Genomic DNA, 26,986 nt, shown 5'->3' with positions numbered 1-26,986 from the left:
CTGATATAAACCCAACCATATATGGTCAATTAATATATGATAAAGGAGCAATGGACATACAATTGGGAAATGACAGCTTCTTCAACAACTGGTGTTGGCAAAACTGGACAGCTACATGCAAGAGAATGAAACTGGATTATTGTTTAACCCCATACAGAAAAGTAAACTCGAAATGGATCAAAGACCTGAATGTAAGTCATGAAACCATAAAACTCTTATAAGACAACATACGCAAAAATCTCCTGAATGTAAGCATGAGCAACTTCTTCCTGAACGCATCTCCTCGAGCAAGGGAAACAAAAGCAAAAATGAACATGGGACTATATCAAACTAAAAAGTTTCTGTGTGGCAAAGGACACCATCAACAGAACAAAAAGACATCCAACAGTATGGGAGAATGTATTAGTAAATGACATATCCGTCAAGGGGTTAACATTCAAAATATATAAAGAACTCACATGCCTCAACACCCAAAAAGCAAATAACCCGATTAATAAATGGGCAGAGGATATGAAGAAACAGTTCTCCAAAGAAGAAATTCAGATGGCCAACAGACACAGGAAAAGATGCTCCTCATCACTAATCATAAGGAAAATGCAAATGAAAACCACAATGAGATATCACCTCACAGCAGTAAGGATGGCCAGCATCGAAAAGACTAAGAACAACAAATGCTGGCAAGGATGCAGAAAAAGGGGAACCCTCCTACACTGCTGATGGGAATGTAAACTAGTTCAGTCATTGTGGAAAGCAATATGGAGGTTCCTCAAAAAACTAAAAATAGAAATACCACTTGACCAAGGAATCCCACTCCTTGGAATTTACCCAAAGAACACTACTTCTCAGACTCAAAAAGACATATGCCCCCCTATGTTTATTGCAGCACTATTTATAATAGCCAAGATATGGAAGCAACCTAAGTGTCTATCAGCAGATGAATGGATAAAGAAGACGTGGTACATATACACAATGGAATACTATTCAGCCATAAGAGAGAAACAAATCCTACCATTTGCAACAACATGGATGGATCTGGAGGACATTATGCTCAGTGAAATAAGCCAGGTGGAGAAAGACTAGTGCCAAATGATTTCCCTCATTGTAGAGTATAACAGTGAAGCAAAACTGAAGGAACAAAATAGCAGCAGACACACAGACTCCAAGAAGGGACTAGTGGTTACCAAAGGGGAGGGGTGTGGGAGGGCAGGTGCGGAGGGAGGGAGATGGGGGTTGAGGGGTATTATGATTTAGTACACATGGTATGGGGGGTCACGGGGAAACCAGTGTAGCACAGAGAAGGCAAACAGTGAATCTGTGGCATCTTACTACACTAGTGGATAGTGACTGCATTTGGGGTATGGGTGAGGATTTGATAATATGAGTAAATGTAGTAACCACATTGTTTTTTCATGTGAAACCTTCATAAGAGTGTATATTAATAATACCTTAATAAAAAATGTAAAAGAAAAGAAAGCCAATTTCTCTTCATTTTAAGAAAGCATATACTTGGAAATACACACACACAGTTCATTACTCTGATAATAATATCAAAAAGCACTGACAAATATTTACCCATTATATGTTTCAGACAGACCAGCAAATGGCTCATTTTCACAGTTGGCAAAAAGAATTACAAAACTTAGTGCAAGTGCAATTGCAGATGCAAGTAAAGCGAACTTCATTGTGTTTTTACACGTCAGTTTTAGTTTTGAAACAAGGACACCACCTAAAATCTGACCAAGCGCAGCCCCAGGAATTAAAACAGCCCCTAATGAGAAAGAAGACACAGTGAGAAAACATACAGATTTATGCAGTAACTCATACTGACTATTGGAAAACATCATAAACAAGCACCAGTATGGTTTTAACTGTGAACACAGTCAGGTAATTAAGAAACATATGAACAAAGTCATAATAGTTACATTAAGTAAGAGACTAATATAGTTAATGTTTAATATTAAGATTAATATATATTCTCTTTAGCTATATAACCTCTGTATCTCTTGTTCATAAAACAGATTATCTAATGTCAGAAAATCAGAAACTATCAAAGTATAAATTTAAATTTCAAGGAGTGAGTCATCCAAACTGATATACTATTTTAATAAATATTTAATGTGGTAAAGTAAAATTATTAGATTAAGTTAAAACAAAGAAAATATTTTACCTCCAAGGGTAGCTGCAAAGCTGGATGATAATCCAAATTGATTTTCTATAAATTTAGGTAAAAATGTAGCAAAACCAGTAGTAATTAAGGCTTCTGAAGAAGTTGATAAAACTAAACACATGAAGACAGTATTCCTCATCAAATTCTGAAGAAAAATATACAGTTCACCAAATGAGTAACTATAATTATACTGCAAAATGTAGCATTAGAATAGCAGGATCATGAAGTGGCAAATTTTAATAAACACAATGTAATTACTTACAAGATTTCATCATTCTCTCCAGCATAAAAGTAGAAAATTCAATTATTAGTAGCTTTATATATATAATATTAAGGGAAAATTTATATGTGGAACACCTAGAGAATTGACAGATGATTCATCAGTAGAGTGGCTGTGCCTTTATCATATGCAAGGGACCAGAGAAAGAAGATAAAGCCAGCCTGGAAAGGCTCCCTGTTCCAGTCTTACTATAAACCTTCATACAATAAATCTACCCTTCATTTGATTTTTTTATTTTGTTTTGAATTCCCATGTCCAGTAAATGAAGAGCATGACTATGAACACCGATGAGCATGGTCTCTAAGTATCAAACATAGAGTACTGTTCCATGAATAAAGGACTCCGTAGTTAAGAACCTTTTAAATAGGTATAGAGTTAAGCAATTTTAAATAGGTGTCTATATTATTAGATTTCTCAGAATCTTATTAAACTATCAGAAGGGAGTATGAGATTCATTATTCCAATGTATTTAGCCACAAAGTGAAAAACTTAAATATTAAATGCAAAAAAAAAATTCATAAAACCAAATGAGACACAGTGAGGATGAGATAGTTTGGAGTTAGAAGTCAGTCAGATAATCTAATGTAGTAACAATAGAGACAAAAGGAGAAAAAGTACCTGAATGAAGACATGCAATTATTTTTTTAAATAATAATAGAAAGTATTTAAGTCTTCAGAATGCAAAAGGTAATGGACACTTTGCAAGGATTAATGAAAAAAGACACATACTTAAACAGTAAATTTCCTGAAATCAAAGATAAATGAAAAAATTTACAAATTTGCAGATGGAAGGGATAAGGAAATATCACACTAACAGTGGAACTTCTCACCTATAACACATTTCACCAGAAAAGAGCAAAACAACATCTACAGGCTCCTGGGATGAAAGGAATAGAACCCAAAAGTATTCATCCAGTCAGAAATATCATTCAGACATTCAAGGATACTTAGATGATATCCTATCTGATACTTCATCTAGCCGTAAAATACTTCATCTATGGAGATCTGAATCAGAATTGAAATCTCAAAGCATAGGATAAAAAAAGCAGTGGTGAGTAATGACTCCTGCTGGTAGTATAAATAAGAATTTATAAATTAAGTTAAATAGAAATACATGAACAGAACTACTAAAAAAGAAAATAGTATTTGGGATTAAATATTATCAACAATCTCAGCAAAACACAACAATGTGCCTGTGTGGGGGAGGAGGAGGTGGGAAACAGGTGGGATAAAATGGAGTGGAAATATGTTAAGGCTTTTATTTGAGGAGGAAAAAAATAATGAAAAGCAAATAATTTCAGATTTTGAAAAGGTAAAATTATGAACTTCTGTATGTATAAAACTGTTATGATGCTTTTCTGCTGAGTAGAACAGAATAGACTAACATTTCTGTTTCTTTAATCTCAAATTCAAATCAAGTAACCACTAACCGCCACCTTTTTCACAAGGGGAAGATATTGATTGGGCATTCTCAAATATGTATTTATAATTCAGTGATATTTGATTCATTCATTACATAACGGAAATGGCCTGGAATAATGGGCTATGTGCTAATGAATGGCCACTGACTACTGATTTTGCCAATAATATAATTCATGTTCTTTCAACCATTCCACTCTGGAATGGTTTCCATTTTACTCAGAGCACAATTAAATTAAACCTGAAGAGTTGTTCATAAGAGCTAGAAATATAGTGAAGAAGCAAACAATAACACATTATGAAAGTATTTATGAGTTTGTGTGTATACATGTGTGTATATGTGTTTATGTATGTACATATGTAATATATGCGTTAGGTACATATGTATGTGTGTGATACTGCATGTGTGTGAACAGTAATAATTTTTACCTTTAGAGCAGCTGGAAAATCTTTAAAACTTTTTCCAAAATTTTCATCTGTGTATTTTAAGTGACTATTGTTATTCTGATGGGCCTGAGAAATTTTTCCATCTTGAATTTTTGCTGTACCTAAGAAAAAAAATGTGAATGTATTTGGTCTATCACTTTATTCTTCATTTTTTAAAATGCTTACCTAATTAACACAAACTTCTATAAGTATATAAATTTCATAATGTAAAAAGCCAGTTCTCTTCATCAACAAAACTGTATGAATATCTGTATCTAGCTGTCCTAATACCTAGTGCTATTACTTTTAGCTAGGAAAGTTCCAACCAGCTTAAAAGTTAAGATGAAACAACTTTGCCCTAATAACATATTTATTCTCTTCATTTAAAATCTCTCTTAAAATTTTTTCTTCTTTCAAATGGTTCTCTTTTCCATCCTTAATATATTAAGCGAAGTATGTTAGAGGCATTTTTTCCTTTACCCTCTTTAATTCTAACATGCATTGCAGATGAAATATTTACTGTTTCTTACCATGTCGCTTTGATTTTTAATAATGGTTTGAATAAATCTGAGAAAACAATCAAGATATAGAATTATAAATTAGAAAGTCCAAGGTAGAAAGAAATCAATGAGCCCACCTACACTGCCAACTCTTCTTTCACCCATTTCCAAAAATTAATCGTATATCCTGTTACATAACAAAAGCAACTACATATGTTCAGCCTAGAGAAAAACACTTCTACAGATACATATGTGAAGTACATAATCATATAGAAGCAAAATCTCACAGAGAAAGGAATGTATATTCTTTTCGGTTATCTTCTCTTTTGGACAGACTGTGTAATACGGAGATACGGTGAAATGTTAGTATACTACAGCATGATTTTAGTGACTATTTCTTTAAAAGTACTTGTACTTTCATCAACAACTAATTAGTCTCAATAATTTAAGGCAGATTGACTCTTGAAGTTAGTGACTGACTGAATACAAACTAACAGTTTAAAAGAGATTGTATCTTGTTCATATAAAGCAGGATTCCAAATAACAATAAAAACAAATTTTGTTAAATATACAGTAAGAAGATGAATATGTTCCAGTTTTACTGATTATTAGCTGGAAATAAAAGAGAAAAAACAGGAATATTAAGATTGTTGCCCCATAGCTGCTAAAATAATGACAGATATTCAAAAATTTGCATAGGCAGACAACTGAGATTCCATAAAACAGACAACGAATTTTCTAGGGTCTTATCAATCAGAAGGAAAGGAACACTTGTCCAGAATTAGAATAAAACTCCCTGGTTTTAAAGAAAACATGTTTACCTGGTAAATGTTTTGGAAAGCAAGAAAAAGGCATTATCAAAGACCAAGCAAAGATCCAAGCTATAAGAAATCCAATCCACCACGCCCCCAGCCATCGTGGATCATCTTCAGTGACAGCAGTGCTATATGACAGAAAAAGAAAAGGTAAGTCAACTCTACCTTGCTCATTAAAATTCAGTTATGATAATGATATACTTTATAATTATATATAATTATATACAAGTGCATATATAGAGAAATACTATTATAATATCCAAAATTTTAAGTGGGGCCATTGTGATGAATCAGACAACAAATAGCAGACATAAATGACAGCTATACCAGCTTACAAAGTACTCAAAATGGCAAATATGACATAAAAGTTTAAAATATTTAATAGTAAGTATAAGTATGTTGACTATTTGACAGCATGCTTAGAATTTATGAACATTCCTAACTGGCTGTTTTTCTTCTCTGCTATATTAAACACAATACAGCAAATTACTCACCTATGTTAAAAGTCCATACACTGTGCTTCAATTATGACATTCCCTCAGATGTAAAGTTCTTTTCATTTTATTTTATTTATTTTTTATTTAGGTATAAGTGACATATGTTATATGAGTTTCAGGTGAGCAAAATTATCACTATGATAAGTTTAGTTAACATCCACCACCATACATGGTTACAGAAATGTTTTTCTTATGATGAGAACTTATAAGATTTACTCTCTTAGTAAATTTCAAATATGCACTCCAATATTAACTATAGTTGCCATTCTGTACATTACATCCCCATGACTCACTTACTCCCTAACTGCTGGTTTGTACCTTTGACTCCTTTAACCCATTTCTCTCAGCCTCCTCCCCACAAACCTTTGGAACCAATTTATTCTCTGTATTTATGAGCTGAGTTTTATGTTTGTTTGTATGTTTTCTTGATTCCACATATAAGTGAAATCATATGATATTTGTTTTTCTCTGTAAAATTCTTCTTAAAGTGATTTAGTTTTTTATAATGGTTCTCATATTTTTATATCAAGAGACTCTCCCCAAAAACATACCACTCCCACAACTCATGTATTTCCCCACCGAAATTAAAATGTCCTTCCTTAAAAACCCAACTTTCTGTTTCAAGGGCTTCCTCTACACATCTTTTTAAATACAGTTGACCCTTGAACAGCATGAGCTTGAACTATATGGGTCCACTTACACATGTAATTTTTTCAACAAATATATTGGAAAATTTTTTGAGCTTTGTTAACAATTTGAAAAGCATTTTCTTTTTTCTAGCTTACTTTATTATAAGAATAAAGTGTACAATATTTTTAACATACAAAATATGTTAATCAACTGCTTATCATTAAGGTTGCCAGTCAACAGCAGGCTATTAGTAGTTAAGCATTAGGGAAGTTAAAAGTTACACACAGATTTTGGGCTGTGCAGAAGCTCAGTGCTCCTAACACCCATATTGTTCCAGGGTCACCTGTAGTATCTAAAATATTAGCCTAGGATTAACAGCTCAAAGAAGTAATCACATACCCGTGACCACATTTTCGTATTCACTGATCACATTCACACAAAGGATTATGTAGTTATGATTCCCAGTGGTCAAATAACATACGGCCTTACCAAAGGTCACTAACTTTGCTATTCAGGCAAAGGACAAAGTAACTCAGAGGTTCAAAGGGGAATTTTGGAATTAAAAAGACCTACTTACATTCATGTTTAGGCAACTCACCAAGCTCTGTGTATCAAACTACTACAGGATTACTAAGGATTAAATAAAATGTCATTTAAAGTAAGGCAACACACAAAATCTATGTTGTCTAGAAAACAGAATGGGATAAATAAACATTATTATTATCCTCCATTGTTACAATCATTAAAACCGCACAATTGTGATCTCTATGAATTATCAGAGCTACTACAGAACTTAGCTTAAGAATCATAGACTCTTGAGACTCTTCAGGCCATCTATCTCTAGCTAAGTCAACTGAAAACATAACTAAGTTTTATTAAATTTTTCTATTTGAACAATGCATGGGCTCCAAGAGGTATATTTTGAAAAAATTTACCTGGTAATTATTAAGCATCCTTATTTGTGAATAATGTATTCATTATACTAAGAGATGGTGTGGCATTAATTCACGAAGAAACGCAGCTAAAATATTATATAAAAATTGTATGTATTCAGTTTTGTTTCTGAAAAGTCCCTTATGCCATACTGAGGAAATATTGCAAAAACATTCAGTCTATGATATTAACATTATTAAAATAAAAAACAATTTAAAAAAATAGATTTTGTCTTGCCTTTGTCCCATACTGACATCAATGTACAATGTTAGCAGTTGTCCTCCCAACACATAGCCAATAGCAGGTCCTAATACTGACATAGAGTAGCCAATTCCTGCAAGAACAAACACATTTAAAATGATCAGCTAAATAACTTTGCTCCGAATGTCAAACAATAGTGACAAAAGACAAATAGTTACTTTAGAAAAATCAAAATTACACAAACTTTCACTAAAAAATACCATTTGATTGGTATCATTTGTCAAGTCAAGGAGATTAACATATACAATTCAATTTAAAAGTTGTTACACTATAACAATAATAGCAACAAATCCAATAATTATAAATTCTTGGAAAGATATGTTAGCTGGTAGCTGTGGTATTACTTCTTCTACTACCCTTTACGGTGGTGATAATTATTGTTTACAATTCTTAAGGAAGAAAACAATAAGAAAATTTTTCTTCCACTCTGTATATACTCCAAAATCATTCTTATTTTGCACTATCGCAGCTGATTTTAAAACCTGGACATGGTCTACTCTGTTTTTAAAATTAAGTCATTAATTTAAGCTCCTGCTCCTAGTGAAGCTCCCATATTTACTTGCATCAGAATTAAAATGACCTTATTTCTCTCAAATATTTAAAATTTTGCCACGTATAACTTTAATTTTTGCAAAAAAATTCATGCATATATCTTATTAGCAATAAGTAGTATATTCCTAACTTCTGAATTTTTGTTAATTCTCATTCTCATGCAGATTCTCATTCTCATGCAGAAAAGAACAAGAGTTTACCACACCTAAAGCTGAACATACATGAATGGCAGAACGGACTTATGTACTCAACCAAGTTGCCAAAGAGAAGTCAAGCAAGATGGTCTGAAAACATTTAAGAACTTTCATTTATCTGTCAACTATATTCATTTACATTATATATTTAAAAATTTTTTAAATACATTAGTGGAAAAATTTAAGTACATGATTTATAAATACTAAGTACATACATATACACAGGATTCATGATCAAAATCTTGAGTAAAGTACATAATTAAAAATGCTAGATATCAGTGATTCTCCAACCATCTGGGGAGGCAAAACTTTAAAAAAAATTCCAATCGGGTTTAGACTGATACTTTTATAAGGCTATCTTACAAATTCTTCAGAAGTATAAAATTGCTCTAAAAGTTTCTAAAAGTTTATTGCCATTTTCTGACTTACCTTCATATTGACATGGGTTTCTGGAACACACATTAAGTAGCACTGTCTAGATCACTTGCTTTTTCCAGTCTCCAATAATTATCAATGCTTAACAATAAATTATGGTATTATTAATTTGTTCACAACTCATTGCTGGCAGAATTAATTGCAACCTGTAGGGCCCAAGTAGGAGGGAGCAGACCATTTGGAAGCTTGCACCTGGTTTAATCTGTATTTCATTTCACATACCTTTTCCCTTTGCTGATTTTGTTTTGTATCTTTTGCTGTAATAAATCATAGCCATGAGAATGATTATAGGTGGAGTCCTGAGAGTCTTCCTACAGAATTATCAAATCTGGAATGGTCTTGTGAGCTTTCACCCACCTAGTGTATTAAAATACTTTTTATTGTTATTTTTGTTATTTCTGTATGTTGCCAAAATATAAAGAATAAAACTATGAGAAGTAGTGATCAGAAGAGGATTTCAAAAAGGACATCTGCTGAACTGGAAGAGTGAACAGCATTATTATTAGTTAAGTGAAATAAAAGCATTGTTAAATTAGTACATGCAGGAGAAATTAGTAAGTGTACAGCTCAACTGTACCTTGTAGAGAGAGAAAGCATCAGACCTTGTGGAACCAGCAAAGCAAAACAAGCAGAAGTGTAGTGGTTGCCCTAATATGGACGAACTTAAGTAGATTTAGTAGCATTTATCACATCTGCATTGAACATACTTGACTTCCAGTGACTGTGGCAATAGGTCTTGCTGTAGATTGAATGATTGTATCCACCCCCCAAAATTCTTACACTGAAACCTAATCCCCAATGTAATGGTATTAGGCAGTAGTGCCTTTAGAAGAGATTAGGATGTAGAGAGTGGAGCCCTGATAAATGGGATTAGTGTCCTTATAAGAGACCCCAGAAAGCTTCCTTTTCCCTTCTTCCATGTGGAGACAGCAAAAAGGTGACTGTCTATGGACCAGGAAGCAGACCCTCAACAGACACTGATTTGTGGGCACACTAATCTTCAACTTGCTAGCCACCAGGAACCGTGAAAAATAAATTTCTTTTGCCTATAAGCCAATCAGTCTGTGTTATTCCTTTTAACAGTCCCAAGTGGACTGTTTGACTCCCTACATTAGAATAATAAACTGATAAAGTGAAAACTCATGTGTAAATAAATTATACATTAATTGGACAAAGGGCCATGCATAGTCTAGTTAGCTTTATCTTAAAGAAACATCAGGGAAGGAATTTAAAAGAAACTTACGCTCCCAAAATTAGATCACAAGAGGAAAAAATGTCATATATAAAAAAGGGCTAATCTGAAATAGAAAACTCCATGGAGTTTCTGCATACTGTCTTGAGGTTTCTTTTGTTGACTGGTCATGTCCAAATAAGATGTGGTCAGTCAACTATAACAGCAGAACTCCATCTTCACACCCTGTGAAAATTAGCCTGGCACTCAAGCAAGTTAGCCAGCCTACCGCTTGGATGGCACTTCAGAACACAGAAGTAGAGCAGTACATCAACAGAGCTCACAACCACATTCATCTGAAGGATATATATCAGAAAATGATTAAGTGAAAAAAGTAATATTGCATTTATCTCATGGAAATGCTTAAGAAATTACAACCAACTTTTTAATAGGCATGTTATGCTGTATAAATGAAATAAGCAATAGAATGAAATGATACTGACACACGTATATTAGAAAGCAAACTTACCTATATAGAGAGAAGATTTGTGTGTGGGAACAGAATCATCAATAAAGGCTGTTCCCAGGGTGTAGAGAGGAGTTCCTCCAGCTCCTAGTAATAGTTGCCCCAAGATGAAGACATACAAGTAGTTGGAAAGTGAAGAACTTGAAGAGGTACAGCTGGTTCTATTCCTTGTTGTTAAGCAAGTATCTTTAGGGACAAAAAAAAAAATTGAATTTGCAGAAATTTAGCTAATACTTTAAATATCTATCTTCACGAATTATATTTGCCTAACATAACTTTTATTTCTCCCAATCAGTTCTCCTTGATTATATTTAAACTATTTTAAAATGCATAGATTACTAAATAAAATTTATGAAATATTATCATGTTAAAATTTAGATAATATAGAAAACTGATAAACAATAATTCAAAAAATGAAATTAACAAATTTTCAGGTAAATTAATGTAAACACAATTGAAGTAAGGGGCGCCAGGGAAAGAGTTTTCAAATGAGGGGGAAAAAATCTAGCCTCTATTTTTTTCCAGGTCATAAATACAATGTGAACATCATACTGAATTTATCAATCAGTATCTTAAACATATATGAAAAGTATACCTAGGTTATAGGATATTTTAGCAAAAACAGTAATTCTCAACACTCACTACAAAGCAGTAATATTTGGAAGTTTTGTCTAGTTCCTTTTTACAGCTCAAACTCTTTTATTCAACTTAATTTTTTGAAACAATCTTTGGTACTATAGGTTATTTTTTTGAATATCATCAAAGGAAAATGGCTACCTTTAAGTTTTGGTTAAAATCTTCTTAAAAGTTACATTCCAAGGCAGGGTATGATAGTACATCCATATTTCCTAAACTCATCTGAAAATATTAATGAACAATGGTGTTTGCTAAAACTACATTTCAAGCCCTTTCCTTTTGAATCTGGTATTGTACCTATGAATTTACATTTTAACAATGGCCACAGCTAATTCTATTATCATCTCCTTAACATCAGCTCAATATTTATTATTTCCCAATTGATAAGTAAGGTCTCCAAAGCACCAATTCTGAAGATTCTTTAACTGGTTTCATGGCTATTAAATTTTCAGATGAAATTTTATGCATAAATTATGTATTTTAAAATTTCAAATATACCCTGTAATATTGTATATATTCATGTTATAGAAGGTTGATGAATATTTTGGCAAGTGATTTGTATTTATAACTGAGCTAGGTCTGCATTATTTGTGTTACCTCCCTGGTAACATACACAAGATGAATCCAGGGATTAAAGATGGCAGAATAGGAAAGCAAGGTGGAAATCCTCCCAAAAACACATAAAAGAAGAAAATACAGCAAATACAAATAAACCTGAAAACGACCTGAGGACTGCAGAACATACCACCGACACCTGAGGAAGAAGAGAAGAACACACAGAAAAGGGTAAAGTAAAGCTGAGATCGAGTGAGACCCAAGCCCTCCCCAACTCCCAGCCTAGAGGTGGGAGAAAGAGGAAGGGTAATCAAAAAACTCCTGAAACACAAAACCCACATCCAGATGGTTTCTTAGCAGAATTCTACCACACATACAAGAAGAGCTAATACTCATCCTTCTTAAAGTATTCCAAAAAGTAGAAGAGGAGGGAATACTCCCAAACTCATTCTATGAGGCCAGCAACACTCTAATACCAAAACCAGGCAAAGACACTGCACAAAAAGAAAATTACAGACCAATATCCCTGATGAACATAGATGCAAAAATACTCAAAAAATATTAGCTAAACAAATACAGAAATAATTCAAAAGGATAATTCACCACGACCAAATGGGATTTATTCTAGGGATGCAAAGATGGTACAATATTCATAAATAAATCAATATGAAACACCACACCAACAAAAAGGATAAAAACCACATGATCATCTCAATAGACACTGAAAAAGCATTTGACAAAATTCAACATCCATTCATGATAAAAACTCTAGCAAAATGGGTGTAGAGGGTACATACCTCAACATAATAAAGGCTACATATGACAAACCCACAGCCAACATAATACTTAAAAGCAAAAAGTAAAAAGCTTTTCCTCTAAGATTGGGAACAAGACAAGGATGTTCACTCTCACCACTTTTATTCAACATAGTACTGGAGGTCCTAGCCATGGCAATCAGACAACACAGAGAGATAAAAGGCATCCAGATGGTAAGGAAGAAGTAAAACTCACTGTTTGGAGATAATGTGATATTGTACATAAAAAACCCTAAAGAATCTACTCCAAAACTACTAGATCTAATATCTGAATTCAGGAAAGTTGCAGGATAAAAAATTAATACACAGAAATCTGTTGCATTCCTATACACTAATGATGAACTAGCAGAAAGAAAAATCAGAAAAACAATTCCATTCACAGTTGCATCAAAAAGAATAAAACCCCTAGGAATAAACCTAACTTAGAGAAAGAGGTGAAAGACCTATAGTCTGAAAACAAGACACTCATGAGAGAAATTAAAGAAGATACCAATAAATGGAAATCTATCCCATACTCGTGGGCAGGAAAAGTTAATATTGTCAAAAGTTAATATTAACTCTGTAAATTGCTTTGGGTAATGTAATCTTTATCAAAATACCAACAGCATTCTTCAATGAATTAGAACAAATAGTTTTAAAATTCATATGGAATCACAAAAGACCCTGAATAGCCAAAGCAATACTGAGAAAGAAGAACAAATCTGGGGGAATTACACTCCCTGATTTCAGGCTCTACAAAAAAGCTACAGTAATCAAAACAATTTGGTGTTGGCACAAGAACAGACCCATAGATCAATGGAACAGAATAGAGAGCCCAGATACAAACCCATGCATATATTATCAATTAATATATGATAAAGGAGCCATGAATATACAATAGGGAAAAGACAGTCTCTTCAACACTGCTATTGGGAAAACTGGAAAAATACATGTAAGAGAATGAAACTGCATTATTGTCTAACTCCATACACAAAAAAGTAAACTCGAAATGGAGCAAAATCCTGGATGTAAGACATGAAACCATAAAACTTTTAGAAGAAAACATAGACAAAAATCTCTTGAATATAAGCATGAGCAATTTTTTTCCTGGACACATTTCGGGAAAGGGAAACAAAATAAAAAATGAACAAGTGGGACTACATCAAACTAAAAAGCTTCTGTACAGCAAAGGACACCAACAGTAGAACAAAAAGCATCCTAGAATATGGGAGAATATATTCATAAGTGACTCATCTGATAAGAGGTTAACATTCAAAATATATAAAAAACTCATATGCCACAACACACCTAAAAAAAATAACCTGATTAAGAAATGAGTGGAGGACCTGAACAGACACTTCTCCAAAGAGGAAATACAAATGGCCAACAGGCACATGAAAAGATGCTCCACATCACTAATCATCAGAGAAATGCAAATTAAAACCACAATAAGATATCACCTCACACCAGTTAGGATGGCCACTATCCAAAAGACAAAAAAACAAATCCTGGCAAGAATACGGAGAAAGGGGAACCCTCCTACACTACTGGTGGGAATGTAAGTTAGTTCAACCATTGTGGAAAGCGATATGGAGGTTCCTCAAAAAACTAAGAATAGAAATAACATTTGACCTGGGAATCCTACTTCTAGGAATTTACCCAAAGAAAACAAAATCCCTGATTCGAAGAGACATATGCACCCCTATGTTTACTGCTGCACTATTTGCAATAGTCAAGATATGGAAGTCACCTAAGTGTCCATCAATAGATAAGTGGATAAAGAAGATGTGGTACATATACACAATAGAATATTATTCTGCCATAAAAATAAAATAAATACTGCCATTGGCAACAACATGGCGGATCTAAAGGGTATTACACTCAGGGAAAGAGCCCAGGTGGAGCAAGACAAATACCATATGAATTCACTTATTTGTGGAGAACAACAAAGCAAAACTGAAAGAACAAAACAGCAGCAGACTCCCAGACACCAAGAAATGACTAATGGTTACCAAGGGTGAGGGTTTGGGGTGGGTGTGGGATGAGGGGGATGAAAGGGCACAATAATTCATAATCACAATGTAACTTGATTCACGGGGACTGATGAACAACTGTAATGTACATTTGAAACCAACATAAGATTGTATATTAATTATACTTTAGTAAGTTAATTAATTAATTTTTTTAAAAAACATATATAGGATGAGCTTGGGGCATCTCAGATTGACAGAAAGTAAGAAAACAAAGAAACCTGTAATGTTGGAGATATGTCAAAGGATACAGCAGCCAACTGAAAGAACTCTAGGTAGCCAAAACTGGAAAAATTTAGCAACAAAATATAAAATACATATCTATCCATCCACAATGAAAAAGAAATGATTGAATAAATAATAAATGGGGGAGAAGAAACAAATTTATATCGCAGAAGAATTCCAAGTAATGGATGGCGATACTGCACTCTCAAAGAGGTAGAACACCTCACTTCTGAAGTGTGGGGTGCACACAGTGACTTTATTCCAAAAAGTATAGTGGAAAGTGAGGGGAAATGAATGATTTCACAGTGGGTTAACATGACAAACACTACCTTAACCAGGTGATGAAGGTCATCATCAGGAGTGATAAGTGATGCTGATAACTGCATGTACCTTTGATATGATGCAATGAAAATGTGTCGTCCACCCCCAAAAACCCCAGTCTAATCATAGGAAAAACATCAGATATGTCCCATCTGAGAGAGTCTATAAAATATTTGACCAGCATTTTTCAAAACAGCTAAGGTCATCATTAAAAAAGAAAAGAAAAGTCTGAGAAATTGTCAAAGCCAAGAGGAACCAAAGGATATGACACCTAAGTGTGATCTGGTGTCCTGGATTGGATCCTGCAACAGAGGAAGGACATTAGATAAAACCAAGGAAACCTAAATAAAGCATGGACTTCAGTCAATAAACCTAAACATTAACAGATCAATAATAGTTCATTAATCCTGAGAAACGTAGCATACAAAGTAAGATGTTAATAATAGGGGGAAATTGTGGTGTGTATGGAAACTATCCTATCTTCATAATTTTTCTGCAAATCTAAAATTGTTCTAAAACTAATTACAAATTAAAGTTATACTTCCATAAAAATTAAAAATAGATAATAAAAATATATAGCAGTATCTTAATTAAGCAGATACTTCCAGAGATGTAAGATTAGACAGAAGAAGTTAAAACAACAGACTTTAATTTTTATCTTTCTCAGTCCAAGAGAGCCAAAGGTTAAAAATAAGCAAGGATAGAGAAGACCTAAACAACATCATAGTAACATTGAACTTTAGAAATCAGAACAAATTATATTCTTTGATAAAAATGAACCTTCCATTTTTTAGGTGCCATGGACAGTATAACCCAAAAATATTTGACCAAATATTATGGTACAAAATATCTATATACATTCCAAAGTACATAATAATAACATTTTATGACCAAAATGAAATAAAACTAGAAATTTATAGTACAACAGTAAATGAAAATTTTATAGAATTCTTCAAATTCCTTATCTCTGGAATTCAAAAAATGTAAAAGTCTATTAATTGCTCTTGGATCAAAAAAATTTGGAACTACAATATTTCTCAGAAATGATGATACTAGAAACAATGTACATATTAAAATTTATATGCTCTAACTAAAATAGTACTTATAAGAAAAAATATTGAAAAGACAAACAAGAGCCCTCTCTATTTAAAACAAAGAATTAACAAATGAAATCTAATTAATGGAAAAAAAATAATAAAAATAACAAAAATTAAGTCCTTTGAAATCATTACTAAAATAAACTACTAGTTAACCTAACAAAAAAGGAAAAATTACATATATATAAATAATACATGAAAAAAGGGAAATGAACTATAAATTTAGGACATTTTTCCAAAAAAAATCATGACACTACTGAGTACAGATTTCTAGCAAATAAATTTGAAAATCTAAAATGATTAATGTCCAAATACAGATAGTTTCAGGGATGAATTTTACCAAACCTTTAAATATTAAATAACAATGGCAATAATAATCATAATATGCCTAATGCTACTTAAACTACATCAGAATACAGGAAAAGATTAAAATTTACCAAAGTATTTTTATGAATTGAGTACAAATTGATACCAAATGTAAAAATGATTAACAGCAAAAGAAACCAATAGACCAACCTCGTATCTGTATATCAATGCAAAGAAAGCATGAAAGATTAGCAACAAAATCCAACAACATATTAAGAAATACAACAGGACTTTTTAAAGAACACTAGGATTAGAAAAATGTGATCACTTTCATAGATTTTAAGTATACATTTGACAAATGTCAATACCAAATCACATTATCAACATAAAATAGGAATAGATATTTAATATGATCAAATATGTGGGCACATACGTGTTGTATACATACACATGCATGCATGTGCATATATTTATATGCTCAAATGGGAAGACAAGGATCCTCACTACCTCTGGAACTTTTCAATATTGTATTAGAGGAAAAGAGAAAGGAACTCGAGACCTGAAAACTGGAAATCAAGAGGTAAAACGATCTCTATTTGCAGAAGTTATAACTATCTCTCTGGAACACTGAACATAATCAATGGGAAAACTACTAAAAACAGTAAGAATTTAGTAAAGTAGTAAAATATAAAATTAATATAAAGAAAATCAGTAGAATTCACATGCACAACTTAGATGATGTGATGGAACCAAAAAACTAATTTATATGCTCTAACTAATTTATATGCTCTAACTAAAATAGTAGTTAGAATAGTAGGAAAAATAAACTAACTATACTTAGAAATAAATGTGAACATCCTGCCTACCTGGCACCACAAAGAATCAAGCTAGGTGGGGCAAAAAAAAAAAAAGGAACAGTGTGTCATAAAGGCAAGATGCCAGAGAGAGATTCTAAATTCGAACAGAAGTTTCTGTATGTGGCGAAGTAAAAGCTAATATAACTTAATTGTGAGGAACATCCATCTCAACTAGGGAGAATCCCCATTTGCCTAAGAACAGGGTTCCAGTCCCTGTCCTGCATGAATATTGTTATGCAAGAACTCCAAGGTGGTCCCCCAAGGCTCGCCATCCTAATTCCTGGGATGTAAATATGACAATATCACATCTTTTATTATGTTACAGTGGCTAAAGGGAGTCTGCAGAATAATTTAAGATTATTAATCAATTGACTATGAATTAATCAGAAAGGAAATTATCTGGGTGTGCTCGACCTACTCAAAAGAGCCCTTAAAAGCAGAGGCTTTTTCTGTCTGGTGGCAGAAGTCAGAGAAGTCTGAAGCAAAAGACGCATCATTCTTTGAGCCATTGCTGGCTTTGAAGATGTAGAGGACCATGTGCCAAGGAATGCAGGGACTTCCCAGAAGCTGAGAGCAGCCCCTGCTTATGATCGTCAAGGGAATGGGGATCTCAGTTCAACAATTCCAAAAAAACCAACGCTTCCAACAGTTTAATGAGCTTGAAGAAGGATTCTTCTCTAGAGCCTCAAATAAGAATGCAGTCAGCTGACACCCTGAGTTTGAGACTGAGCAAAAAACGCATCCAAGCTGTGCCAGGCTCCTGATCCATGGAGAGAACAAGATAATGTGTTTGTGCTGTTTCAAGTTGTTAAATTTGTATAATGTTATACAGCAATAACAAACTAAGACAAAGTATCTTACAAAAAGCTGGCCAAGAAGTAATTCACCTCATTCAAAGGTGAGTAATAGCTCAAAAGGAAAAGCAAGTAACAGGGCAGAATAGTCTCTAGAAAAATATTGCCACAATGTAGAATTAAAAATTACCATACTGCCATGCTTTTTTAAAGTGATGAGAAAACCATGGCTTCTTAAAATCAAAAGCTGAAAATGGTGATTTAATAATCTTATAAATGTGGTGAGACAAGAGAAAGAAAAAAAGTGGGTAAAAGAACTCAGGAAATACATGAAATAAAAATGAAAACTGTCATAGAAATAAGTCACACCAGTATGGATGAAAGAGAGAACAGAGGCTGTGAGAATTACAAGGACAGAAAGAATAGGCTTGAGAAATATAGAAAATTAAATGAACAAAAACTTTTTTAAAGATGAAAGAGATGAGATCCAGACAAAATAAACCAAATATGTACATTATCAATCAGAATAGAAAAAAATAAATGTTCAAAGGTAAAACTTAGGAAACTTTCCTGAGATAAATAAAGAACTATCTATAATTTAAAAGGTCACAGATCATCCTAGGAAAATTTGCTAGAGGACTTTCAATAACAAGACATTCCCTTGTAAAGTTACTAGATTTTAAAGATGAAGAAAGACATCTCTGAATAGTCAGAAAAAAAGATAGTCATTTACACAGAAGTAAATAAAAAACATTTAGCTGACATCAGACATTTCTAAAGCAACATTAATCCCATAAAGACAGCAATGACAAAAAAGTAATCAACAAAAGATAATGTGACTCACAGAAAGTTTATGTTCAGCCAAACTGTGATTCAAATATAATACAAAAGACAAATTTTTAAACATTTAAAATCTCAAGGAATTAACCTTTCCTGAAAACAAAAGCAAAAACAAAACCACTAGCTGGTACATTTCAGCCTACCAAGAATTACTTCATTCAGAGATGACATGGGGACCTGAAGACCATTCATACTAAATAACATTAAATAATTTATTAAAATGCATCTGTTACAGCACAGTTTTATAAAATAATTATGCTTACCTATTATGTGGATTCTGTGGCATTATTAGTTGAGGAAACTATCTGAACCTAGAATTGCAAAGTTTCCTGGGAAATCAAAACATTTCTGACCTAATACTTTCACCCCAACTTTAACAACATGTGATTTGAGAATACACCACAAGAGGGAGCCCCAATGTTGTTTATGAACATAGAGGAGTGTATCAATAAAATTAAGGCTTAAACTTCATTTAATGGATAAACCACTGTCCAGTCCTGTCCCTTAACATGTGAGGAACTAAAGGCTAAAGAAAATCTACATATCAGCACATTTATAAATTAAATATCAAGCTCAGCCAACCCTCATCTCCACTCGGAAGCCCACAGCCTGCTCCTCTCTAAGCATACCTTCAAAACCTGGAAGTTAAAAGGGGCAATTTCCTCTGGCCCATCCTGCTGCCATCTACCACACTTTTCTGATGGTATTTCCAGGAGATGCCCATGCCTTCTGAGAAGCAGCATAGCTTTCCGGGGAACCCAGTCTGCTTAATTACCTTCATCAGGTACTTTGAGGTGGCTAACTTTAATCAGAAACAGCCTCTCCTTCTCCCTTCCCAGGGAATGACTGTAATTTTCTCCCCTGACTCCATTTCCAATCTGTCACTGCCCTAAAGAAGGACAACGAGAATGAGCAGTTGCTTTTGTTTAAACTTGACCCCTCCCAAGTCTAAACAGCATCTTCTGGCCTGGAGAGTGTAGCTCATTCCTACACCATTCTCCTATAACCTCTGTTTACTTATCCTGTTACCAACCCTGCAAAGACCTTTTTTACAAAACTTTAAAGAGAAAAACAAATTATTTTGAGTTTCAGGGTTGTAATGTAGGTCCCTCTATGCACAGGGCCCCAGGCAGGGCCCTTCTTGCCCAGTCCTAAGGGCAACCAGTAAAAGATCTGAGAAAGCAGCAAGAAAAATGCCCTTCTTCAAGGTGAGGAGTAACCCTAAGTCCACACTTCCCTTGCCTGTAATAACTGATGTAGGAACAGGAGATGAGCCAGGTAGCAGCAGGGATATCCTGGGCTGCTGTGGTTCATAAAAATAGAGATGGTGAGTGGGAAAAGGTTGCACAATGTATCTCACAGACAATTCAGTACTCTATCTTTGTGGGAACTAAAAAAATGAGATTGCCTTTGCCTGTGCAACCAACCTGCCTGGGATGCTAGCCTGACCACTCACCTCCTGTGGAAACCTATGAGTCAATGAAGTTATTTTCAAAAAGAGCTGTATAGCATCTCTACAAAAATGTTGTAAGAAGAAGGAGCAATGTACTTTCATTAAATTAAGATTAGGACACTGACCACAAAAATATTTTTGTGAAGCAGATGAAGAGTGTGAATACATGTCACAACATGAAATGAAGCAATTATTTATATGAAAAAAGACAGCAATGCAGAAATAAAATTACTTAGAAAAAATGGTGAGAAAAATAAACAGGAAATGAAACATGCACTGGCAGAACCAGAAAGAAGTAAAAGGGGAAAACTAAAATCCCATAGTGATGAAGATAAAATGGAAAGGGGAACAAAGGTGAACAGATTAAAGAAACACAGTAATAGGAACATAGTATAGAAATGAGAGGAGCAGGAGGAAAAGGCAGGGTAAGAAGGCAAAGTAGAAACTTCCTGCCACACACACACACACATCAAGGAAGCAACTATAGCAAATAGCAACTAACCCTGAAAACAACCTGAAGACTGTAGAAGAGACCACCTACACCAAGACCACACAGAGGAGGGCAAAGTGGCAGAGCCATGATCAAAATAAGCCCCAGCTCTCCACCCATCTCATCCCACAGGAACAAAGAAGAACAGAGCAGGGAAGGAACAGGCACTCAGGAACTCTGCACACCTGGCCCTGGAGATCTGCTCTGAGAGCACAAGACCATATTGCACTGGGCTTTGCTGATTAACAGGGCTGGACACCAGGGAGAGCTGGAGCACTCTGGGAGGCTGAGACTCCTGTCACGTGTAGAGGACAAGCACGCTCCATTGTTCCCTCTGAGACCCAAAGCAGAGGCAGCTCTTTGAAATATTTATCAGCAACAGGAAGGGTGCCAGAGGGGCTGTGTTTCTCTTCAGCAGAAAGGACAGGTGGACGAGGCTTCCCCAGCCCTCCCTCAGCCCAACTGGTCTGGTGTTTGCAGGCACCCCAAATGCTCCACCCCCTCGCTGGCAGCACAGCCCCAAGGCACTTCCACACAGCCGCTCACCAAGGCCCCTGGGCCAAGAAGCATCAGCCAGCAATGCAGGTATATGAAGACTTTACAGCCTGGTAGGCAGAGGGAGACTTTCCCAGCATTCTCAGCACTCTCTCAGCCCAACTGGGGAGGCACCTGCAGGGCCACTTTCAAGCACTTCCTCCTCACAGCCCACTTCTGTGCACTGACCCCACCCACACCATTAGCCCAGCAGCACCCCATCACTGTAGGGCAGGCAGAGGGTGGCCCTGCCCATAATGATCCCAGAAGAAGATCCACAGCTTGGCTAACCAAGTACCAGCTGAGGTGAGTTGCCACCCATGGCAGACTAAGATAGGTCACTGCCAGCAAAAAGGCAGAAAAACAGACCACCAATAGCCCAACAACAGCAACTGGGGCTCCATTGCAAAGGAGAACCAGGCACTGGAGAGTAAAGGGTCTTGAGCATCTGGCCACCACAGGATGCCTTCTTCATAAAGCTATTACTCTCTAGACCAAGAAACACAGCAGATCCATCTAATCCAAAGGAAGAAACATAGAAACTGTGACATAATGAGGAGGCAGAGGACTATGTTCCAAACAAAACTACAGGATAAGACACCAGAAAGGCGACTAAATAAAACAGAGCTCACCAATCTTCTCGATAAAGATTTCAAAATAACAGTCATAAATATGCTCACTGATCTGTGGAAAACTATTGATGATCTCATGAGGACTTCAACAAAGAGGAGAGTTGAAAAAGAGGCACTCAGAGCTGAAGAATATAGTAGCTAAAATGAAATATACAATAGAGAAAATTAATAATAGATTGCCACAAGTAGAGGAGACAATAAATGAGATGGAAATTAGAGAAAAGGAAAACAACAAAGCTGATGAATAGAGACAAAAAAGAATCTCTAGAACAAGAGGATGCTAAGACAGCTTTGTGACAACTCCAAACAAAAGAATATTCACAGGATAGGGGTACCAGAAGGAAAAGAGAGAGACAAGGGGGTAGAAAGTCTCCTTGAAGAAATAATTGCTGTAAACTTCACCAGTCTGGGGAAGGAAATAGACACCCAAGTCCTGGAAGTACAGAGAGCCCCTAACAAAAGGAACCCCAAGAACATAACATCAAGACATATAATAATGAAAATATTATAAAACACAGATTAAGGATAAGGAGAGGGTATTGAAAGCAGCAGAGAGAGGAGAAAATGTTACTTATAAGGTAAACACCATCAGGCTATCAGAAGAGTTCTCAGCAGAAACATTACAGGCCAGAAGGGAGTGTAAAAAATATTTAATGCATTGAAACAGAAGAACCTTCAACCAAGAATCCTCTAGCCAGCAAGATTATCATCCAAAATTGAAGAACAGATGAAATATTTCTGAAGGAAAGCTGAAGGAATTCTCTACAACAAAAACTAGTGTTACAGGATATGTTAAAGGGACTTCTGTAGATGGAAATGTTCTTAAGCCTAAATAGCTTTCACGAGTGAAAATAAATACACAGTAAAGGTAGTAGACCATACTTACCAAGCAAGTATGAAGTTTTAAAAAAAGCAGTAAAACCAATTACATATAAAATCAGTCAAGGTATACACAAAAAGGCAGATTACAACATCTAATACATAAAGTGTGGAGGAGAAAAAAAAATAAAAAAGAAGTATTTTTAGACTGTGTTTGAAATAGTGCAATTATCAACTCAATATAGACTGTTACATAGTTAGGAAACTATCCATGCACCTTATGATAACCACAAACCTAAAGCCTATAATAGATGCTCAAAAAATTTTAAAAAAGAAATCCAATCACAACACTAAAGAAAATCTTGAAATAACAAGAGAAGAGCATGAGAGGAAGAAAAGAGCAGAGAACTACAAAAACAATGAGAAAACAATAAAACAGTAAGTACATACTTATCAACAACTACCTTAAGACACTCATGAGAGAAATTAAAGAAGACACAGATAAATGGAAATTTATTCCATGCTCCTTGAATAAGAAAAAGTAATATTGTCAAAACAGTCATCCTGCCCAAAGCAACTTACAGATTCAATGCAATCCCTATCAAATACCAATAGCATTTTTCAATGAACTAGAGCAAATAATCCTAAAATTTATATGGAACCACAACAGGCCCCCAACTGCCAAAGCAATCTTGAGAAAGAACAAAACAGGGTATTACACTCCATGACTTCAAGCTATACTACAAAGCTACAGTAATCAAAACAGTATGGAACTGCAAACAGACCCATAGATCAATGAAACAGAATAGAGAGCACAGATATAAACCCACACATATATGGCCAATTAATATACAGAGCACAGATATAAACCCACACATATATGGCCAATTAATATACGAAAAAGCGAGCAAGAATACACAATAGGGAAAAGACAGTGTCTTCAGTAACTGGTGTTGAGAAAACTGGACAGCTACATGCAATAGAATGAAAACGGATTACTGTCTAATGGATTAAAGACCTAAATTAAGACAGAAAACCAATAAAACTCTTAGAAGAAAACATAGGCACAAATCTCTTGGACATAAGCATGGGCAGTTTTTTTCCTGGACATACTCCTCAGGTAAGGGAAACAAACTCAGAAATGAACAAGTGGGACTACATAAAACTATAAAGCTTCTGTACAGCAAAGGACACCATCAGCAGAACAAAATGACAACCTATAGTATGGGAGAATATACTCATAAATGATTTATCTAATAAGGGGTTAACATCCAAAATATATAAAGAACTCTTATGACTCAACACACACACACACACACACACACAAATACCCCAATTAAAAAATGGGTAAAGGACCTGAATAGACATTTTTCCAAAGAAGAAATACATATAGCCATAGCCAATAGGCACATGAAAAGATGCTCCACATCAGTAATCATCAGGGAAATGCAAATCAAAACTACAAAGAGATATCACCTCACACCAGTTAGGATGGCCACTATCCAAAAGACAAGAAATAACAAATGTTGGTGATGATGTGGTAAAAAAAGGAACGGACCCTCCTACACTATTGGTAGGAATGTAAATTGGTGCAACCACTGTGGAAAGCAGTACTGAGGTCCCTCAAAAAACTAAAAATAGCATAAACCCAGTAATCCCCTTTCTTGGTATTTACCTGAAGAAAACAAAATCCCTGATTCAAAAGATATATGCACCCCTATGTTAATTGCGGCATTATTTACAATAGCCAAGATATGGAAACAACCAAAATGTCCATCAATGGTGAATGGCTAAAGATGTGGTACATATACACAATGGAGTATTATTCAGCCATACACACAAAAAAATGAAATCCTGCCAGTTGGCACCATGTGGATGGACTAGAGGGTATTATGCTAAGTGAAATAAGCCAGGCAGAGAAAGACAAATATCATATGATTTCACTTATTTGTGGACTCTAAAAGCAAAACAAAACAAAAAAAAATGAACTAAACATCAACAGACTCATAAACACTGAGAAGTGACTGGTGGTTACCATGTGGGAGGGGTTGAGGTGGATAAAGGGCACAAAAACTCTCAATCATGATATAAGTTGGTCACAGGGATGGTACCATAGCATGGAAAATATAGCCAATGATTCTGTAATGTCTCCCTATGTTGATGTTGGTGACTGGTCTGATGAGAGTGAGAATTTAATAATATGGGTAAGTGTTGAACCACTGTGTTATATACCTGAAACAATATAAGACTGTGTATCAACCATACTTCAATAAAATAAAAAAAAAAGGAAATGAGACTGGACTTTGAAGAGACCAAATTACACAGACATATGGACTACTCAGACTATTCTTTATAGAGAATACCAACAGTATATTGCATATAAAATGTCACAGGCACTTCTAAATGACTTCATAATACACAGATGGACAGAGGCTACTCAGTGTTTAATAATGTAAGAATGGATAGGAAATTCCAAAAAGGCAATGATCAAATTATGAATGTACAAAAGAACAGTTGAAATTACAAGTATGAATTACACCTTCTGACAAATGACACACTAACTTTTAACTACAATGAAATACATCCCATTTTACTCATATTGTATTATTCATGAGGGGAAAAAAATCTATATAAATAAATACTGATGGACTTTACGGTGCTTCTCAATACTCAGAGCTTTCATATACATTTCCTAACCTAATCTTTACAACTACTTTCAGCAGTCATTTTATAAATGAAGAAACTGAAGCCCACAGTCACATACTTGCATAGTCAGATTTTGCATCATAACCCAATAATCTGATGCCTATTTTTCTGATCCTCCAGTGTAGTCTCCGTGATCCTTGAGCCACAATTTAATTATCTGAACTATGCTTCTAAAGAGGTATAAAACAAGATTTCCCCAAGTACACTTTACTGAACCCAGGCTTCTGAGAACTACCATGAACAAAAGGGTTCTACGGCCAAATTAGTTTGGGAAACACTATATTCTGTTATTGCACTCTCCTCTTAGAGAGTAATGAGTATGTATTTACATGAAATACGATGAAGAAATTTTTACACATTATCATATATTCAAGTTATCTTTTTTTCCATTAACATCTAACATCTCACAGAACTAGCGCTCTACAAAACACTTCTCAAAAATACTGCTTTCAAATATGACAAAGGTATCAAGTAAAAGAAAGCAACCCTAAGTAATTAAAAATTCTGAATTTAATCCTCGTATAGATAGAATGAAATCTCAGAGGGTTACTGTTACCAATAATCACCTAAATGACTCCTATTGCCAAGATTTAGAATTTTGCCTTCAACCTTCCCTCTTAACTACCTCTCTCCTTGGGGATGAAATCCATCATGGATGTAGAAACTGCAAAGATGACTCCACATCTCAGCTTTGAATTTCCAATACCTGTTATGCTTTAGAGCTGTATTTCTCATGAAGCAAATTTAACTCTGTTTTTATAGATGTGGATTGTTTTATGGGGTGAACTTGTTACAAAGCCCGAGTTAAGGGAACAAACAGTGGGTGCTACTACCACTAGGTGGTTACCAGAACCCTGCAAGAACTGTAGCTGTAGGCAGCATCATCTAAGAGCTGCGGCCTGAGGAAGAGTTAACACAACTTCCACACCAGCCTAGTCGGGGGGATGCCAGGGGAAACAAGCACTATAACCTTTTCCTTCCTAAGATGGAAATTCCCACTGGCTGAACCCAACTAGAAGCCAGCAGGTAAAAGTGCCAGGGTGATATAGTCTAGGGGCTTATTCTATTAAACAGGGTAATAAATAGTGAGT

General features: G+C 34.7%; 1 protein-coding gene across 1 annotated transcript in view; it reads right to left on the bottom strand.

Moving 5' to 3' along the window:
- Nucleotides 1-26,986, bottom strand: part of SLCO4C1 (solute carrier organic anion transporter family member 4C1) — a 69,149-nt gene that overhangs the window by 24,516 nt on the left and 17,647 nt on the right. Inside the window, exons 3-8 of the mRNA XM_036925793.2 lie at nt 10,810-10,992; nt 7,905-8,001; nt 5,614-5,735; nt 4,296-4,414; nt 2,168-2,312; nt 1,573-1,768 (exon numbers count right to left, since the gene is read on the bottom strand). Of these exons, the coding sequence (XP_036781688.2) occupies nt 1,573-1,768; nt 2,168-2,312; nt 4,296-4,414; nt 5,614-5,735; nt 7,905-8,001; nt 10,810-10,992 (862 nt within the window). The remainder of the gene's footprint in view (nt 1-1,572; nt 1,769-2,167; nt 2,313-4,295; nt 4,415-5,613; nt 5,736-7,904; nt 8,002-10,809; nt 10,993-26,986) is intronic.

The sequence above is a fragment of the Manis pentadactyla genome, chromosome 2 (genome assembly GCF_030020395.1).
Source record: "Manis pentadactyla isolate mManPen7 chromosome 2, mManPen7.hap1, whole genome shotgun sequence".
Lineage (NCBI taxonomy): Eukaryota > Metazoa > Chordata > Mammalia > Pholidota > Manidae > Manis > Manis pentadactyla.
The sequence above is the reverse complement of the archived record's forward strand: the minus strand, read 5'-3'. Positions and strand labels throughout refer to the sequence as shown.